General features: G+C 44.8%; 1 protein-coding gene across 1 annotated transcript in view; it reads left to right on the top strand.

The window, feature by feature from the left end:
• Nucleotides 1–13,433, top strand: part of LOC132592420 (uncharacterized) — a 29,066-nt gene that overhangs the window by 1,424 nt on the left and 14,209 nt on the right. The window contains exon 2 of the mRNA XM_088674847.1: nt 198–432. Within this exon, the coding sequence (XP_088530973.1) occupies nt 198–364 (167 nt within the window). The 3' untranslated portion in view covers nt 365–432. The remainder of the gene's footprint in view (nt 1–197; nt 433–13,433) is intronic.

Here is a 13,433-nt window from a genome sequence, read left to right as displayed (position 1 = left end):
GCTTCCCTGCTCCTCCACATGCAGCTGCTGGGTGACCTTAGGCTACTCACACTTCTCTGAAGTCTCTCAGCCTCACTCACCTCACAGAGTGTTTGTTGTGGGGGAGGAAGGGAAAGGAGAATGTTAGATGCTTTGAGGCTCCTTAAGGGGAATGAAAGGCGGGATATCAAGTCCAAAGTCCTCCTCCTCCACTACAGGTTCATGGTCTTTTCACCAGGGTATATCACAGTCCAAATCTGAAGAGCTCTGCCAGGTCAGGCTGAAGGCCCACCTAGTCGAGCATCCTGTTCTCACAGTGGCCAATCCTGCAAACAAGGACATGAACACAACAGCCCTCTTGCTTCCAGTGATTCCCAGCAACTAGTTCAACACCACCACCACCACTCATAGACACTGACAGCCTGGATGAGTTTCAACAGGAGTTGCTCCTGAGTAAGTCTGCAGAGGAGTATAGCCAAACCAACTGATTGTATGCATGCTCTTTTAACAGTGCTTACTACTGCCATGTAAATTTGTGTCGGGTTTTAGCAACGATGGGGAACCATAGGCCTGGGGTGGGGGGGCAAATGCAGCCCTACATGCTTCTCTCTAGTGGGTGCTCAGGACTCTTCCCCAGGCAACACATCCTTTCAAGCCACACCTTTCAGTTGCCCCTGCTTTGCACCCTCCTTGAATGTTTTCGCCTTGCTGGAATGTAAGGCTTGAACTCTGATAATGCCTCTTTCTTGCCTGCATGGAGACAGATGACTGAGTGTGAAGAAGTTTCGTGTACTGTACGAAGGCTAAAATTTACATTTCTCTCTCTCGCTCTGCCCACTTTTGCTTTAGGCCTTGCCTGCCAGTGACATGAAGCCTCCTAAAGGCTGGTCAGAAGGGAATGTGATCCTTGAGCGAAAAAAACATTTTCCCAGGCCCGGATCACAGACTTGGCTGAATGTACTCACCTGTGCATTGCACTCGATCAGGTCTGCACAACTCAAGAGCCAAGCAAGAGGAAGACCGCCTGTCATGTGGCCAATAAGTGGCCCTTTTAAATAGTCCCGGGCAGAGAGCAAAAGCTGGAGTTGTTTGTCTGGTGGGCTGTATTTGGCTTGGTGAGCCATAAGTTGTGCAGGCCTGTGCTAGAGAAAGCTTGCTGCTGTGCCATTCCTGTATTAGGTCTACAGTTTTCTTGTGGGTATGGGTGGGTGACTGTGGAGCTGTGGCTTAATTTAAGTTTGGGTTCAGCTGGGGGAAGGAGATGTAAAAGAGAACGGGGTTTGTTTTCTTTTAACAGCTGTACAAGATTCTGAATTTTTACAGGTGTTAGGGTAGGGAGCAAAGCTGACATTTCTTCCTTGTTTAAAGTCACAGGAACTGTTTGCATTGTGTCTGGTCATCTTCAGCTCAATAGCCAGGAGGGGCCTGTGGATGCTGTTCTTGCGAAAAGCAGGCTTTTGAACTTGTGGCATGATAGCTTCCATGTAAACAAAGAGAGCTTGTATTTAGAACTGGAATATTTCTGGATTGTTTTTTTTAAGCCACTGCTGTCTGAAGATCAATGGTTGTGCTCCGGACTCCACCCACCTGAGTCACCCAGCTCTGGGCACCCGTGACTCTACCTGGCTCCAAGGGGGATTTTCCAGATTTCTATCTGCCTTCTCATACTTAAGTCATTCCGGGGGGGGGGGGAGGGGAGGATCTCCATTTAGCAGCTATGGCTGTGAGCATGGCAATTTATTATTTAAGGACAGGGTTGGTTTATAAGTAGATGAAAAACTAAAACTTCTGGGCATATAAATAACTTACTTATTCAATGTATACTTTTCTGGTGCTGAGAGTTCATAGACACTCAAAGCCAAACTAGACGTGAGTTGCTTTTGTAAAATATTAAAAGCAGTAACAGAGGGAGAGGCAATTTGATTGTGATTGTGGTACTGGTAGAAGGTTTGTTTAATGCTCCCCCCCCCCATTTTAACCCTTTCCGGGAGTTATTTGCCACCTTTCAGCTTTGGGTGGATCAAGTCAGAAGATGTTCTCCCTCCTTCCACCATTGCTGTGGTCCCAACCAGACTCCCCACCCCCCCCATCCCTGTAGGACTGCTTTTAAACTATTAAACTTTTTAAAAGGTGGGCAATCTGGGAACAGGGTTTTTAACACCTTGGTCCCGCGATACGCATAAATGCTTGAGGCAGGCCACAGGATTATAGACGTTTCTGGGTGGGATATGTGGAAATGATTGGTTTTTGCATCATTTCTTTGAAGACAAAAACACCTGTAGCCAATCTGCTTGAAGCCACACTCTCCACGTGCAAGACTCCCCAAAGTGAATGTGTCTGTGGTAGGAGAAAACAGTATGAAGGTAGGGAGGCCCAGAAACTTTGGGCCAGAAAGATGAGTAGGAAGACGACTTCCTGGGAAATAAGGGAGATGAAAGACAAAAAGCACAGAGCAGGATGTTTGTAAGAAGAGTTGGCTGACAAACAGAAGCGGATGGAAAGATGGACACTCTTAGGCAGGCATCCCCAAACTGTGGCCCTCCAGATGTTATGGCCTACAACTCCCATGATCCCTAGCTAACAGGACCAGTGGTCAGGGATGATGGGAATTGTAGTCCAAAACATCTGGAGGGCCGAAGTTTGGGGATGCCTGCTCTTAGGAGCCCCAGGGTGGGAGGGATGCAAGTTAGCCAGGCTTCCAAGTGAGGGGTGGAATGCTGATCCGCTGCTTCCATGCTAAGTGTATGGATGTGGCTCATAAATGCCTGTCTGGCCTGAATGGTGGGTGTTTAGTGATGGACTTGATGGTATTTACCTTTGCTGTATCTTTCTTTCTTTTATCAAAATGGTGCTCACTACTTTGAAGCCCCAAAGTGGTGCATCACTAAACCACAATGCAACATTGGGGGAGAGGAAAGACTGAGGGAACAGGAAGCTGAGGAAAGGAAGGACAAGTGAGAAAGCAGTAAGGACAGTATATGAAGAATACTGAAAACCTCATTCTTGTTCTCTGTAGGAGAAGAGGAAGTGGTTGTAACTCTGCACCTTGCTGGTGGTTTTCTCCCTTGTTACTATCGAGTGCATTGTGCTTTTGCTAAGAGAGAGTTCTTATTTATCACTGTGTTGACTTACTAAAGACACTGCCTCTCAGAATCGCCCCCATCCGCATATCCAGGCAAAACGTCTACTCTTAAAAACAAAAAACCAAAAAGTAATAATATGTCAGGAGTAGGTCTTGCCCTGATGAGTCAGTTATGGAGACTGAAGGTTCCTTCCTTCCCACTGCCACTTTTAAGTCTCTGTCTCTCAGGGCTTTACCCAAGCAATCTGAGACTGTGCCAGTGTGTCTGCCTTTGTGTCTGCCTTTGCTTCTCCCACTTAATGCCTCTCCTGGTCCTGGTCCTGTGATAGCAGGAGGGGGAGACACCCATGCTTCTTCAGCAGCCTAACTCATTTTTGCCTCTTGGCCTCCCTCCTCCCACTCCCCTGGTTCTGCTTCCAATCTTTTCTCTGCTACAGACTCTCTCAGATCACTAAGGTGGAATCTACACACACGTTAAAAACGGTGTCAAAATGTTTTTTTAAAAATCGTTTTGAAAAATGCATTGAATTTGCTTTAGCTCACAGTCGCCATCTAGTGTCACAATTGTATATTGCGCTTTACAACACATTCAAAGCGTTTTACAGTGGTACCTCTAGTTACAGGTAAGTAGCCGTGTTGGTCTGACGTAGTCAAAACAAAATAAAAAAATCCTTCCAGTAGCACCTTAGAGACCAACTAAGTTTGTCATAGGTATGAGCTTTCGTGTGCATGCACACTTCCTCAGATACCTTTAGTTACGAACGTTCTGGAGGTCCGTTCTTAACCTGAAACTGTCTTAACTAGAGGTGTGCTTTTGCTAATGGGGCCTCTTGCTGCCGCTGCGCTGCCGGCACACGATTTCCGTTCTCATCCTGGGGTTAACGTACTTAACTCGAGGTAACTCTTCCAGGTTAGTGGAGTTTGTAACCTGAAGCATTTGTAACCTGAGGTGTTTGTAACTTGAGGTACCACTGTATTTGCAGCTGTATAGCCGAGTCCTAAGCCCTGTTACCTCTTCAGCTTCTGGCACCTCCTATTCCCAGTCTTCTCCATCTTCTGCTTCTAATCACTCATTGTCGTCCCACCACCAATCCCCAGGTTCTGAGCTTTATTCCCTTGGTGGTTCTCCAGCCGGTGCCTCCCACCATTCCTCTGCAGCCAAGCAGACATAAAATAAAATAGGGATGGGCAAGGAGCCTTGGTCTCAGGGTATCATGGTGCCCATTGGGGACGGACACCGGACTAAGGAATATACAGAGTTACCTCATACCAGGTCAGACTATTGTTCATCTAGCCCAGAATGGTCTACACAAGTGGTTTCCAATTAGCTAAATATGGTGGACTTTTGAAAATGTTGATATCTCTATGGTAAAGGTAAAGGTAAAGGGACCCCTGACCGTTAGGTCCAGTCACAGACGACCCTGGGATTGCGCACTCATCTCGCTCTATGGGCCAAAGGAGCCGGTGTTTGTCCGCAGACAGCTTCTGGGTCATGTGGCCAGCATGACTAAGCCGCTTCTGGCGAAACCAGAACAGCGCACGGAAATGCCGCTTACCTTTCCACCGGAGCAGTACCTACTTATCTACTTGCTTTTTGACATGCTTTCAAACTGCTACCGGTAGGTGGGCAGGAGCTGGGACCAAACAACGGGAGCTCACCCCATCGCGGGGATTCGAACCGCCAACCTTCTGATCGGCAAGCCCTAGGCTCTGTGGTTTAGACAGCGCTATTATCTCTATGGTAGTTTTGGTTATATGAATGGTGCTGCCACAGATTACCAGTTGGGAACTACTGGTCTACACTAATTGGCAGCAGCTCACCAGAATTTCAGACAGGAGTCTTTCAACCTGCAGGTTGATCCTTTTCATTTCAGATACGAGGGACCGCGACCTTCAGCTAGCAAACGTCTACTACACCATGGACCTGTGATCCTGCCTTTGGTGAACTTTTCCCTTGCAGGACCAATCTTGTGGCTTTGGAAATTGGGTTGACCCCAGGGAAAAATGAAGGCAATGAGGTTAAACCTCTCCTCCAGTGCCAAATTAGCACTTTGAATTGTTGCTTTCTTGAATTCAGCTAGTGTTTGTGGGAAGAAGAGTAGATTCACGCAGCACTTACGCCAACTTCTTGGCTTATAGCACTTACGCCAACTTCTTGGCTTATGCAAACACGTTTCTCTTACAATTGTCCTTCAGTTGTGTCTTGCACACCTCGTAACTCTCTGAAAACTCTTTTAAAAACACGAGTATTGTCTGGAAAGGCTAGGCTGTTTAAGGCAGGGTTTTCCCATCTCTCAAAATGGACCATGTTGGCTGGGCTGATGGGAGTTGGAGTCCCAATAACATTTAGAGAACTACAAGTTACCCCCCCCCCCGGTTTCTACAGAAGAAATCTACTCCCTGGGGGGGGGGACTGTGTCCATACCAACATTATTTTCCCACTCTGGTTCTCTGCACATATTGACTGGGATTAAACTGAGTAATGGAAAATCTTTCTCCTCAAACAACATTCCTTTCAGAGCATTTTCCAAGATTGCCTCCCCCTCCATTGCCACCCCCTAGAAACAGTCCAGTTAAATACTAAAAATAAAGTGAACTACAAGTAGGTTTCCTAAAAATAGACTATTTTTTAGCTCTCTCTTTTTGGTATGTCAACAGCGGCTATTTATTGCAGCCGGAAACTGAAGACGTAAGAGGGGGTGGAGGTGACCATTTAAAAGAGCAGAGCTCCTTCTTTCAAAGTTCCCCACTTACCTTCTTCTGCTTGTCCAGCTCAGCACATCTGGTGGGAAACAGCGGACACTTCAGTCGGAAGAGCTCACTTTGCCCATCCTTTTTTTCACTGGGTCTTGAGGTTGTTGTTGCTTTTTTAGTCAAACTTCCTGGTACTTCTCTCAGCTCTGCCTCAGAGTTACAAAAGCTACTACTGACCTTCTGTAGATCATGGTTTTTATTCCCACCCCAGCCTCCAAAAAGGGAAGGAAGCCACGCTTTCTCGGGAGTATCCTGAAGACAAGGACTTCCATTCCTCTTAAGACAGGTGATCTTTCACAGTGGGTAGGATGTGGGTTGAGCTGCAGACTCAAGCAAGATTAGCGGGAATGTATTTTTGCCGCTAACACACAGAAGCTGCTTTGAGGCATGATTTCAAGCTGTGGTGTAATGAGAATGCACAGGTCTTGGGCTTCAGGCTCCCTCTATCTATGCCAAGGGAGGAGCTTACTGATCTGGGCTTGGGGCAAATCACAGACCACCATTTCATCTGAATCTAGCAAATGGTAAACCCTACTGAGGTGTTCGTTGTATACAGCAGCATCACTCTACATGGGGGCAGGTAGTTTCACAGGCAAAGATAGCCCTCTGCCCCCAGGGAGCTTACAATAAAAAAGACAGGAAAACAACAGAGAAAGTGATAATCAATGACAGATGAATTCTGAAGGTGGTGAGCAGTTATGCATGCATATTTCAGTAAAATGTGCATTTTTCTGAATAAAATATGTACTACAGTATATTGTTTCAAAACTGGGTCTTTTTCTTGGTATTTTCCTATGCTGATGATAGCTGCTTATCTTGGTTCATTAGTGTTGTGCTTAGGTAAAGGTAAAGGGACCCCTGACCATTGGGTCCAGTCGTGACCGACCCTGGGGTTGCGCGCTCATCTCGCATTATTGGCCGAGGGAGCCGGCGTACAGCTTCCAGGTCATGTGGTCAGCATGACAAAGCCACTTCTGGCGAACCAGAGCAGCACACGGAAATGCCGTTTACCTTCCCGCTGTAGCGGTTCCTATTTATCTACTTGCATTTTTTGACGTGCTTTCGAACTGCTAGATTGACAGGAGCTGGGACTGAGCAACGGGAGCTCACCCCGTCACAGGGATTCGAACCACTGACCTTCTGATCAGCAAGCCCTAGACTCTGTGGTTTAACCCACAGCGCCACCTGGGTCCCCTAGTGTTGTGCTTAAATCCCACCAAAAACTGAGAAGTGAAGCCTAAATTTCGTTTTAGTTATCTGAAATGCCAAAAAATCCCAAAGTTGATGATTTTTTCCTACTAGACAATTGATGAAAGGAGAATGCAGAGCCCACTGATAGGTCAGGATTTTGACCAGCAAAGGCTCTCAGTCTGTGGGGTGTGGGGTGAGTCCAGGCCATGCAATTTCCAAGGGCTGCTTCTCTCCACCCCTGTCCGCCCCCCAACCTCTTCATGTGGTGCTGATCTGATTGCCTTGCCGTGCGGCAAACTGAGGGCTCTGTTTCCTGCTTCCATGGGTGGTCTAGGGTGAACCCCCACCAGGGGATAGGAAGCAGTGCTTCTGGGCCTTATTTCCCCTCCCACAGAAACTTCCTCTCCTCACCAGGCTGAGAAGGCTTCGCCTTTGTTTCAAGTCAGTGTAAGCCAAGTGGAAACCTATAGCAGTGAAGCCTGTCATTTGGTGAGGGTTGTTTTTCTAGTTAATGTTTTGAACTGCCCAGTTAATTTTGGATCTGATGGGGGCTATACATTTTGAGCAAACAAAGGATGCTCTTCACACAGTACATGTTGCTGAAATGCTTTGGTTATAACTATCCAGTCCTGAAGCTGCAGCCGTTGTGAGTTACCTATTTCTAATCCAGCAGCTCCTTATCTTCTTACAGTACTTAGGTGGATGAAGTCCAAAGATTGAATTGTGAATTAATAGAATGAACATGATTATTTTAATAAATAGCTCATTTTCTTCCATATATTTTGTGATAGCAACAAAGATAACGTTTTTGCTTTCTGAATATCTACGTTTTCTTAAATGATTAATTTGATCTTTTTTACTGATATTGTAAAAGACAATTGAATGCAAAAAACAAACAAGCCATTCTTGTATAAAATATCAGGTGCCCATCATGTTACAAAATGGTCATTAAGCTTCATTCTGACAAACGCACATGGAACTGACAATAAACCTTTCAGTTGATATCATTTGATATAAGAATTGCATATAAATTTTAAGATACTGATTTTTTAACACTGTGAGAAATAGATTTCAAATGATACTTAATTTAGTTCCCATAATATCGCCATTGTCATCTGGTGAGCTCAGGCACATAGCAAAAACAGGCCTTAGTGAGAAAGAAGAGCCCCAAGGTTTGCTGGGGGGGGGGAGTTTTTTGAGGGTGGGGACCCTAAGGGAGCAAAAAGCTGCAAATAAATAAATAAATAGCTGAATGAAGAGCTAGGAAAAGTAAATGAAAACTGGCAGAAGGGCATGGTATGGGGAATCTTTGGGGGGAACAGATGATGGCTGGGTGTCTGGAACTCTCCATTTTGCCGTTTTTTTTGTAGGTGCCATTTGTCATAGCATACTGTTCACCTAACAGAGCACATGAACCTGGAATCGTAGGCAAGAGTGAGGAAGGACAGGGAGCTCCCCGCTGTCCTCCATCAGAAATGTGTAATAAACTTTTTTCGACACCTCCCGTGTCTTTTTGCCGCAAGCGTGTCTACAGGAATCACACATGCTCCCAGGCTCCTTACAGCGGAATGGAAATTTACGAATGCAAAACTATGAAACAGAATGTGCTGTTAGCTGATCGGTGCTGTTTGGGTATTTCCCCATTTTATAGGTCTTGGGAAGACTTGGCTGGCCAGAGAGATGTGGCCAAGAGCCTAAGTACACTTGGCCCTTTAAGGTTTATTTTGCAGTTGTTGTTGTTGCTGCTGCTGTTTTCATGAAGGCACTTTCTTTTCTCTGTATCTGGGCTCCCTGCCTTGCCTTCCATTCGGTGCCAGCTGCAGCTGGCAGCTGTTTGTAGTTCTTTCCAAGAGTAACCTCATCTTTGGCCTGTGGCCTCACTGGAGCTTCCCTTTCTGGCCTCACCTTCTAGAGACATAACTGTTCTAGACATAGCAAATATGTCCTGATATCCTTTCAGCTCCCTACCTGGAGACTACGGTTCTGAGGGAAACAGACAGCAAGGAGGCAGTTGCTCAAACACAGCCCTGCTTCTGTCTGCCATCCAAAAATCTGAGTATTGTGCCCAGTTCCACCCTGTTGGCATGCCTAAAGCTTTAATTAGATAAGAGTTGACACCTTTCTTTTTTCTGGTTTAATATGTTTTTTTCACTAATTCATTTTCTGTAAACCAAGCTACATGTTCTGTTTAGCTCCATGATCATTTTCTCTAAAGGATTTGTTTTTATTACAGAAAGTGTTTGTGAAAGGTTCTGAATGAATGGGAATTTACTGACTTTTACTGGGTGTACTATAATTCGGTTGTAATACCGCAGAGTGAAGGCAATTGTCCTCCTGTGATAATGTTACCTGATTCATCAACTAACAATAGTTGGAGCCCCCAGACAAGAATTATTTTACTCAAGTGCTTCTGTTCATATTCTTCTCTTTTTCCTTTCCTCCTTATATGGTCAGATTTTAAATTGTAAGCCCTTTGGGGACAAGGACTTGTATTTCTCGCGGTGCTTTTCTAAAAACAATGTCTCCTGCAAAGTGCTACTGTTCTACACCACTACAAACCACCACAGCAGAAATAATAAGGATACAGTAGTGGTAAAGCTGTGTCGCTCCAGCACTATTGGTTGCAAACACACTTCTGGGTTTTGTCAGTGAGGTCCCTCCTGGGGTCCCTTTCCCTTTCTTCTCCAGCTGCTTGGAGCTTTTCATCAATGAGGCCTCTGAGGCCTTGGTGGGAGGAGGACTGACAACACAAAGAATCTTGCTCATTCCAGGATGGAGGGACGGCATGAGTAAAATAATTCTTGTGTGGTGGCTGCCCATTCTGGAATTTGGGGCACCTTGTGTAGCCCTTGTTGGGTTGAGTCTGGCTGTTATGTGTGATTGAGTGCACACTGTGATGCTTGAAGAATTAGTGTTGCTTTTGTTGTCTCCTGTTGTGAGACCTTCTTGTCTTTGTAGCTTCTTGGCTCTGACAAAGAATTCCTTCCTGAGGAAATCCTTAGAGCGCTGCTTTCGTTGCTGAGGATGTGGAGGCTGACAAAGAGGCCTCGGACCAAAGAGCTTTGGTAGAAACACAAGGGGTGCTCGGGAGAAATCTGTCGGGTGGTTGTGCACGATGGGAAAGGAAAAAGCACCTTCCCATTGCATAGCTGCCAAGTTATCCCTTTTTAAAAGGGATTTTCCCTTATGCTGAATAGGCTTCCTCGCGAGAAAAGGGAAAACTTGGCAGCTATGTCCCATTGTCAGCCAGTGCTCAGAGCAGTCTTGCTCCAGACAGCTATTCCCATTTGCCTCATTTTAATAAGGAAGGGCTTCTATCCCCAGCAAGATGTGAGGTTCACAAGGATGGATGTTTCAGAGGAAAACCAACACATCAAAGCAAATGTTGTTTCTGGCAACCCAGAGGGAAAACATTACAAAATACAGGATACAACGCCTTATAATGGTTGGAAGTAGCTTCTGATCTGTCACTTGGAACTGGTGGCAGTGAACACAAGGACAGAAGGCAAACACTGTTTTGTTTTTAAAAAAATCTATATTGTATTCACAACAACACTGAAGCTACATAGCTTCTTATTATTTTAGACAACTGTTATTTTTTAAAGCAAAAAGCAACTGATGAAACTTCAATAAGAATGGAAGAAAGGGAATGTCATTCCCCCCCTTTTTTAAAAAGCACCTTTCATTGGGTTTCCCCCCTGCAGGGAAATTATATGGGTTCTGTTATGTACTGAGCTGAATCATAGAACAATAGGATCCAGAATCAGCAGTCTGATTGGTCCGCAGGAGCCACCCAATCCAACTCCAGGTGGAAGTGAATCCACAACCTGATTGGCCTGCAGGAGCAGCCAATCAGGCGGAGGGCAGAAGTCAATCCACAAACTGATTGGCCCACAGGTGTAGCCCTGAAGTAGCCAATCACGCAAAGCCCATTGTGTAAATAATGTATATAAGCAGATGGTTTTGGGAAAAGGGCATTTTTCTTCTCTTCTTCTCCTTGATGACTACGAGCTGAATAAAGAGCATGAAATTCACTCTCGACTCCGAGTATATTTCAGGTTCATTGTATGTTTTCTCTGCCAAAAGGTGGGGGCTTAAGAGGGAAATGTTTGGGGGTGGTAGAAATTACACAGAACTTTGTGTAACTTGTAGTTGGGCCCCAAGAGATGCCGACGTGTTCATGATCACTAAGGACCAAGCTAGACTTTGTGTAAACTGACATGCAGGTTTTTGTGTTATATAAATGGCAGCCAAAGAGAAGCCTGGGCAGTTTTGGGACTATGGGTTGGAGGATGTTTAAACCTTTTGTTTCCCCTGCCAGTCCTCATAAAAATTACTGCTCAGAGGCTGCAAATTGTGTTTTGCCTCCAGAGCAATCACAGTTGGGGAGGATGAACCTAATACCAGCCTCACATTTAGGTGCAGGTGGTTCTCCTGCGCAGCACACCAAGTTGAAGGGACGCAAAATAATACTATCCTATATTTATTGGGCACCTACTGAGAAGATCCTCAAAAAGCAACTGTACCAAAAGGAATTATTGTTAAAATAGGAAATAATTAGCAGGGCGAGGGCACCAAATTTGTCCAAGCTCAGGGCACCATATTATCAAATTTTCCCCCTGCTAATGGGGACCCTAGCAGGGTGGGGGGAAAGGGCTAAACCACTATGGTGCCTTTAGCATCTAATTTGGTCCTGTGAGATGGTGATTTATCCAAAGCCACCATGTGAACTTCGTAGCTCAGAAGCCAGGATTGCAGCATAGATTGTTTTCATCTCTCCAGTTCAACCTACTAGTCCAGGCCTTCCCAATTTGTGACCCTTCAACCATGAATGGCAGCCCAACGGTGAACTTGACGCACCTCTTTTTGCTTCCTGATGGGGATTTGTGAAGATTCACAGAATCGTAGAATTTGGACATTCTAGTGTGAAAGTTTTCCATTGCTTTCAGTGATACACACACTCTTATTCCAGCCTGGATAGCTTGCACACCAAGATTATGAAATGTTTATGTCCTTATGGAAATTTAAGTAGATACAACCAGACAAAAGATAAGCTTGGGACAACTGCATAATCAGCCACATAGTATTTGTCTTGGAAATAAAACTTGCCGGGTTACTGTAGCACTTCTAGATATAATATTGTTGAGGAACTTCAGAGTCCCCAATTTCTTCCTGCCTTCCATCTTGAATGACAGCTCCACATGCTGACGAAATGACACTTGACTTGGTTACATAGTTTAGGTTGCAATGGCTGTTAAAAAGTGTTAGTGATTTTTGTCAAGGGAAACATCTCGTAGTGACGTTTTCTTCTTTTAAGGAGGAAGACATCTAAAGGAAGATAGCAGAAGCAGTCTCCAGATGTCTTGCAAACATACTTCATACTGAGCGTATGAAAAGAATAAAAATACCTTAGGGGTACAATTCAATGAGATCATCACCAAAATGGCATACATGAGATTAACAGCCTCGAAAACCGCACTGGCAAGTGCAATTTTTACCCAAGGAAGGGGAAATATTTTCAGTGCAGAGATGAATTATGGGAATTGGATAACTTACATTTGGTAGTGAAATTTGGATTGGTTTTTTGTGTGTGGTAGCGCTCTTGTGCTTACTGGTTTTCCACCACTGATATGCACAGGTACTGGGATTCCAGCAAAGCCCTAATTTTGGACTGGGTGAATGCCCAAATCCAAAATGTTGCAAAAAATGTGCATGATTCCGAATCTTCCCAACCTCTTTATCCGGCCAGATGGTCAATAAAACCAGGGGGAGGGGAGAAGGAGGGAAAGGTTGGGATAATGTTGAAGTCATGGGTGTAGTTGGTAACATTTTGGTTGGTTTAATAAAGGTATTGCCTTAAAATAGATTTTGTGTTTTTTTCTCATGTGTCCACATGGCTGTAACCTTTGTTTTTCGTGTGACAAGAAAAATGTCTGATGAAACAGCTGCAAAGGCATGTGTTGGGTTAAACAGGGTGATTCTTTAATATTCAATTATGTATTCTCAGGCTGATTGGAGACAGCTGATTGCAAGTCTCTTTAAAATACCATACAGTGGAACCTCGGTTTATGAACACCTCGGTTTATGAATTTTCGGTTTATGAACGCCGTGGACCCATCTGGAACGGATTAATTCACTTTCCATTACTTTCAATGGGAAAGTTCGCTTCAGTTTATGAACGCTTCAGTTTATGAACAGACTTCCGGAACCAATTACACCCATGTTTCAGTTTATGAACGCTTCAGTTTAAGTACTCCGTGGACCCATCTGGAACGGATTAATCCACTTCCCATTACTTTCAATGGGAAAGTCCGCTTCAGTTTATGAACGCTTACTCCGCGGACCGTCTGGAATGGATTAATTCACTTTCCATTACTTTCAATGGGAAAGTTCGCTTCAGTTTATGAACGCTTCAGTTTATGAACAG

The sequence above is a fragment of the Zootoca vivipara genome, chromosome 7 (assembly GCF_965207765.1).
Source record: "Zootoca vivipara chromosome 7, rZooViv2.hap1.1, whole genome shotgun sequence".
Taxonomy (NCBI): Eukaryota; Metazoa; Chordata; class Lepidosauria; order Squamata; family Lacertidae; genus Zootoca; species Zootoca vivipara.
The sequence above is the reverse complement of the archived record's forward strand: the minus strand, read 5'-3'. Positions and strand labels throughout refer to the sequence as shown.